At 38.7% G+C, this 7,436-nt stretch overlaps 1 protein-coding gene across 2 annotated transcripts in view; it reads right to left on the bottom strand.

Moving 5' to 3' along the window:
- Window positions 1–277: 277 nt before the first annotated feature.
- The window catches only part of RASSF9 (Ras association domain family member 9), a 31,620-nt gene continuing 24,461 nt past the window's right edge, over window positions 278–7,436 (bottom strand). Inside the window, exon 2 of one of the 2 annotated variants that reach the window (XM_075057947.1) lies at window positions 278–6,750. In XM_075057947.1, coding sequence (XP_074914048.1) covers window positions 5,475–6,734 — 1,260 coding nt within the window. In that variant the 5' untranslated portion in view covers window positions 6,735–6,750 and the 3' untranslated portion in view covers window positions 278–5,474. The remainder of the gene's footprint in view (window positions 6,751–7,436) is intronic. The other variant, XM_075057946.1, reaches the window with a different exon arrangement.

Here is a 7,436-nt window from a genome sequence, read left to right as displayed (position 1 = left end):
ATCTCTTAAGTATAAGAAAGAAAATCTTGATGTCTGTATTTTATATACCAGCAGTCCTCTCTTTGAAAGATGATAATTTTGGTCATGGACAGTTTTGTTTGAGAAAGGACTATGAGATTTTGGCATAGTATAATATGTTCTGAGTGGCTTGTTAAATTAAAAAAACAACAAACTTTGGAATGAGACTATTACATTTTACAAAAGACAATATAATATTAAAAAAACTATACTCATTTAAACACATTTCAGGAAAAAAATTAATGGTTTTAATATATGGAAAAAAATTACATTATGGACACTGGAAATGTAGTCATATTTGCTTTGAAGTATGCTTATGTTGTCAGATGGAACCCTGAGAAAGATAGCAAGCAGCAATTTCTTTTCGGAAGTTATAAAAAGCCAAATAACCTAGTTGTCTTTTAAATGCTGTAGTAAAATACCCAGAAGGATAAACACCACAGCTCTAGAAAAAGAAAAATATTATGTGCGTAATCATTATGAGCATGCTACTGTTGGAAGAAAACAGTCATTTATGGTCAAGCTAACTAAACTGGCGGGACAGGAAGAGATGGTCTAAGGTAGGTTTAGAAAAAAGCCCTTTGGATTAGAGACTTCTATTCTTAAATGCACGTTCTACTCCCACTGCTAATGAAAATGTTTATCATTACCAAAGATACTTTATTACAAAACCAGTGTTTCATGACATGAAAATGGAAAATAATAAGTGTTTGTTTGTGGGTTTTTTTAACAGAATGAACAGTCACAAGAATAGTAAAAATTTAGCAAGGAATGCTCACATATTATTAAAGAAAATATAATATGCATCACTGTGGTGGGTTGACCCTGGCTGGACACCAGGTGCCCACCAAGCCACTCTATCATTCCCCCTCCTTGGATGAACAGGGGAGAGAAAATATAACAAAAAGCTCATGGGTCGCGATAAGGACAGGGAGAGATCACTTACCAGCTACCATCATGGGCAAAACAGACTTGACTTGGGGAAATTAGCTTAGTTTATTACAAATCAAATCAGAGTAGGATAGCGAGAAATAAAAACTAAATCTTAAAACACCTTCCCCGCACCCCTCCCTCCTTGGGCTCAACTTTACTCCCGATTTTCTCTCCCTCCTGCCCTTGAGCGGTGCACGGGGATGGGGAATGGGGGTTGGGGTCAGTTCATCACCCCTTGTCTCTGCCACTCTGTCCTCCTCAGGGGGAGGACTCCGCACTTGTCCCCTGCTCCTGCGTGGGGTCCTCCCCGGGCTGCAGGTGGAGATCTGCTCCACCGTGGACCTCCACGGGCTGCAGGGGGACAGCCTGCCTCACCGTGGTCTTCATCACCACGGGCTGCAGGGGAATCTCTGCTCTGGCGCCTGGAGCATCTCCTCCCCTCCTTCTGCACTGACCTGGGGGTCTGCAGGGCTGTTCCTCTCCCATGTCCTCACTCCACTCTCAGGATGCTGTTGCCCAGCAGTTTTTCCCTTCTTAACTATGTTATCAAAGAGGAGCTACCGCCGTCACTGATGGGCTCGACCTTGGCCAGCGGTGAGTCTGTCCTGGAGCCGGCTGGCATGGGCTCTGTTGGATGTGGGGAAACTTCTAGCAGCTTCTCTCAGAAGCCACCCTTGTAGCCCCCCCGCTACCAAAATCTTGCCATGCAAACCCAATGGAATCACACACAAAATCATTCAAATTACAATTTGCTTGAAGTTGGATATATCAATACTTTGCTGAATTAGGTGCATCAATCTAAATCTTCATCCAAAGTGATGAACACAGTTAGGCAATCAGAAATAGAAATTATACAATTTTGTCATAATGATTTGTTACGTTACCTCTGTTTATGTCTTTACACAGTTAGCAATATGCAGAAACTAACAAATGATGATTCCGGGCATGTAGAGAAATGTAAAGCCTATTAATCTTAGGCTTTAGGCTGCAAGTTGAAGCTCTCATGTCTGTGAATTTCAATCTGTCAGTATCCTATAATCAAATACCCTGTGTTAGCAATATATATGTATATAAGTATGTGTGGAGCACAAGACAGCCAGCAGGACAATGCACAATCTGAAGACAAATACATAATCTATAAATCTGAAGTGATAAAAGTTCTTGGGGACTGCTCAGTTTTGCAGGGAATAAAAGAAAGCAATAATTCTGTAATTACATGGTAATTTTTAAGAACATAAATGGATGATAAATACTGTAAATTTATATATAACCAAATGATAATTATGTTTTATATTTGAAAGAGTCATCAAGGAATTGAAGCAGGTAATTAAATTGACTCATCTGCTTTCATCAAATTTGTAAAAGTATGTAATAAAGTCAGGCAGAAACATGAGATTGGGGTATACACTGCTTTCCCTGGAAATTGCTGGGGTTATATTTGTTATAAATATATATGTGAAACTATTTAAATATGTAGGATCCAAAGAACTTTGTATGAGGCAAGTCCATTCATTTAAGTACTGTTAGCCCAGATGACAGTCACTGGAGATCTCTCTCTGGATTCATACTGGGGACTAACCTATCCTACCCCAAAACAGTCATGATACAGGCTGAGTCTGGCACCTACTCACCATGATATTCCTTTCACTCTGAAGAAATAGCTGTCTTTTTATCAAAAAACCCTTGTACAGATGAGTGTAATAGACCGAATTTCCTTTCATTTCACTTTCACATTTCCACTCCCTGGGTAGAATTTTCTCTCCTCCTATGCAGGACTTTTTTGATCTTCCTCTTTGCCAGTAAGTATAACATAGTCCAGGAAAAATTTATAAAACAAAACAAAAATGTGAAGATGGAAAGGGAATTGGCTTAAGAGAATGACAGGAAATGAGCCAAAGTGTTTGTGCATTTCCTTATGGGAATTAAAAAAAAAACAAAAAACCATAGATAATTGAGACAAAGGAAGAATGGTTAAGTAAGGAGCACAAAGGTCCATAAAGTATACTTTTAGCATCCTAAAACCAGGTTGAAGAGGTATATGAAAAGTGTAGAGGCAGATGAACGGCAAAGAGCACACACAGTTTTTAATAATCTTGTACATTCATCTAAAATCTGAAAGAAATAAGTTTGAGATATCAAAGTATAAGCTTCAAAACACTGGATTTTTTAATATTATTTTATTTTTTAAGAAATACTCTCTCGCAGCCTATTTTTCCTATTTTCTTCTTAAAACACATTAATACTCTTAAGATCTATACGTTGCAGGGGATGTACAATCAACCACGTAGTGTGGACAAAGATCAGTTCTGAGAACCAGTACAAGTTCCTAGGAGTGAAATAAATCTGATAGAGTATGAGTGGAAATTAGTTCCCCCACAGGTCTTGTACTAGCCTGCACAGCTGTGAATATTATTCTGTTTGAATTCTTTATCCCCTAAGTATTTATATAAAAAACACAACTCATTACAAATAACTGTTAGCTAAATTCACAAGAACTCATAGAATACATTAGCCTACTCTCAACATTCAGAGCTCTGTGTTAACTACTTGTCAGAGTGATACCACAGAGTTCAAAAGATGCTGAGTTGCGTTAATAAATTATTGCAAAGATAAGATATTTGATACATACTTGTGTTTCCATCAGGAGCTGATGAGTCTAAATATGACATTATTATTGAAGTATTCAAATAACAGTGTATGACAAAAACACAACACAAAATATATTAAGGCAACTAACACACTTTCCTGGAACAGAAACTATTTATAATATCCAGGATTAAAAAAAATATTAAAAAAACCCCACAAATATTGCCTTCGTAGAAAAGGCGCTTTTTTCTTTTTCTTTTTTCTGCATCAAATATGTGCTAATCAGCAGTCCTAGCACTTTGGCCCTTTTAGAAAACAGATGGTTGACAGACATTTAAAAGTAGAAAAATACAGAAAGGGAAAGCAGTGTATCTGAAAGTATTTTACATTTATACCTTCTAGGTACTGTCTGTTCATTTACTTTGTAGGATCTCAATTCCAGGATCTGTTTGAATTTTCCTAGAGCTAAATTTTGTTTAGAAACACTGTACCTATTTCTCCATTCAATTCATTTAATCAAAAGCATTAAACAGATCAATCTGCAAAAATATAAACATGGCAACACAGAAATTACGCATGTGCTCTCTGTTAGCAGAGTCTCTAGCTCGGAGTCAGAAGTCTTGCTCAGTAACTGAGGAGAGCACCTCCATTATACACCGTTGCTTTGGATTCACAGCAATACGCTGGAGAAAGATTTGATATCAACTACCACATCCTAAGTGAAATCATTTGACTTAACCACCCAGTTGGAAAATTCTCATGTTTTGCATTCCTTCTTTTTTTTTTCCTGGGGCCCAATATGTAATTACCTATAGAAAGTGGATCAGCTTTAGCTGTATCCCAAAGTCCTCACTGAGGAAGTAGGATTTACGGGTCCATATCCTCGCTCCAAAACAGCGTGAGACGGGATTTGACAACTTACCTGCTACGTGAAAATGGTAACTACCTGGCTATTGGGAAACGGCGTCTAGCCAGAGCCAAAAATGTCTGGCTCCTGCCTGTCCCTTCTGTTATGCTTTATTTGGTAGTCATGATCTGAGGAGGCCTAAGACACTGGATCTGACTGGTGAGATAGGCAGGAGAAAGCCTTGCTGAAAATGCCCCTGGGGTTAGGCGGGAGCTTGGGATTCGAGCGTCTCGCACAAGCAGGACGCAGGCAGTTCTGACATGCCCGCTGGCAGGGACTGTGTGGACTTAAGCATCACTGGGGCAACTACAGGGTAACAGCAGATAAGTAGGGGGTTTAAGGATCTTAGAAGCAGTTAAACACTGCCGAAAGAGAATGGAAATTAAAACCCTATGTGTATAAGGTAATTTTTTAAATGGGACTTAGGTGTTTTTGAAAATATCACCCTGATAACTCAAAACTAAATTTAAAGATACAGCATAAATCCAACTGCATTTTTTTGTCCTATAATATCATAAAAACTATTTTTTAAGAGATTACATGCTCGATTATACATTCCTTTACAGCAGCTTCATGGCGGGGAAACTCCAGCTGAATAAAGCTAATGTAACGGAGCAGAAAATCAAGCTCTCTGTCTAGTTGGGTCTAATCTCTAATTCACATTTCTAAAAAGTTAGAGAGATGCAGAAGTGGACCCAAAGATTAGGGGATATCAAATGTCCAGACTTTTGGTCCAAGCCAGTCAGAATGCTTCTTTTTCACTGAGTACCAACACTACAAGGTTTAAACAGTCTGTCCTGGTTTAGCAAAGGCAACAACTTTGCACCTATTAGCAGTTAACCCACGAGACTGCCCATGCATTTAAGCACAAGTATACTATTAAGCACATAAATAGATGCTGTTTACTTTGCTAAAGCAGTGCCACAGTTTTAACATCTCGAAGGGCTGAACTTTCAAGACAACAAGGTTTACCGATTCTTATAAATATCCTCCAAAATATGACTTTTCGTAAATGTGTGACTGTTTTCAACTATGTTGACAACAGTACCATGTCCCCTGAAGTTATTTCAGAGTCCTGACTGTGTGTGGAGCTGATTCCAGTGTCAGAGTCTGTATCATTTATGTCCAGATTAGTCACTCTGTGAACAAAGTCAGGAACAGCAATGCTGTTACTGGAGATGCCACTGCCCTTGGATGGCTCTTCATTTGATGGCAGCCTAGTTTCAGTGTTGTCTTTAACGTGTAGTAAATTAAATTCTTCCGTAAGAAGTTCATATTCTTTTTCCTTCTTTTGAAGCAGTGAGTCCCTGTATGTAAGTTCTTTCTGAATGCAGCTCAGGTATGAGTTGATTCTCAGACCATCTTTCATACTTTTTTCTAGCTCGTATTTTACACTTTCCAAATTTGAGTTTTCCAGTTCAGGATTAGCAGCTCCTTCTGTGCAAACATCATCTCCATTTTTTTCTGTGCATATACCGTGTACCTCTCTTTCAATTTCAGCACACAGCTTCTCTATCAATTGTTTGTGATGTTTCAGTCTCTCTTCAACCTGTAAAATTCCCTCGCTTTTGGTGAAATAGTCATGCATCTCTTTTTGATCATCAGATCTACTCCCTTGCTGCTCCGCCTCACTTGGATTGATCATTAAATAGGAGTCCTGCACATAGTTTTCTCCATCATTGGCCACACGATCTAGATGGAATTTTGCTTCACATTTTTCAATCTCCATATCCAATTCCTTCATTCTAAGGACTTGTTGGTGAATGGTATGATCTTGAGAAATGATCAGATGAATCAGTGTCTCCATATTATCTCTCTCTTGCTGAACACTGTCCTGTTTAAGCTTGGCCAGTTTCCGGAAAGTCTTCCTCACAATTTTCTTTTGCTTGTCTATTGGCAACATCTTCATGTAATTTGCTGGACTGAGCTCCCACTGTTTTTCTACGTTTTGTACTACCTTAGCTTCAGCTGTCTTCCACAATGGAAATGAGAGGAAAGCATCTGACTTTACCAACACAAAATGCAAATTAGACTGCTCTTCCCCCCAGGCCTTCCAAAGTCTCAGAATCTTTGTCAAGGGAGGAAGTACTCGCTCCGAGCCTCTCCATTTTTCTACAATGCAGTAATCACTAGGTTTTCCAAAAAGGACCTTTTTCTCTCCAAATGTTGCCTGATGTTCCTCAAGCAGTGCTTGAATCACTTCTGCGCAAGTTGTGCGCTTTGTCAGGCCACATACAATCTTCTCTTCCTGGCAAACCCAAACCACAATCTCTCTTTCATTTGAAGCCATGTCCTTGTTGGGAGACCTGGAAAACAAGAAGAGACCAAATAGAAATTACATATCAATGGCACAGACTGTATGAATAATAACTATAATTCTGAAATGACTACCACATCGAAAAATTCCAGTATTATTGTACAAGACAATATACTTGTTTAAATTGCATGAAGAAATATCTTTGGATTAAGTAACAGAAGCACACACCCATTTCAGCTACTGCTTTACCATTATTACTAGTCCAGCTGAATGGGAATCTCACACAAAATGTCTTTTATTAAATTCCGGTTTTGTACACATAAGTGTGCATTAACAGTAAGTGATAAAGTTCGGCAATCTGCATTACATTTCCAGACTAGGATAGGTCCTAGGATAACATAACTTTCAGGTCTGTGTATCTGTTCTCATCACACAGACATTGTGCAAACATTTGTAAGCTCTTAATATCACCGAGGCTTCTGAAGGGAAGAATCATGCCTCCAAATATGCAGTGAACATAGATGGACTGAGAAAAGATGATTAAACATCACCCAAGTTAAAAGAACTTGATGACAGGATAAATCTCTAGCTCTTTCGCCACACCTGCACCCACACAAGCATAAACACTATTTTTTTCCGCTGTGATTTTTCACTAACAAGTCTCAAGAAATTTGTTGCTTTACCTGAAGTACCGAATAGCCTGAATTCGAGTGAGTTGTGAGAGAATACCAGCTG

The sequence above is a fragment of the Buteo buteo genome, chromosome 26 (assembly GCF_964188355.1).
Source record: "Buteo buteo chromosome 26, bButBut1.hap1.1, whole genome shotgun sequence".
Lineage (NCBI taxonomy): Eukaryota > Metazoa > Chordata > Aves > Accipitriformes > Accipitridae > Buteo > Buteo buteo.
Note: the sequence above shows the minus strand (reverse complement) of the source record. Positions and strands in the feature narration are given on the sequence as shown.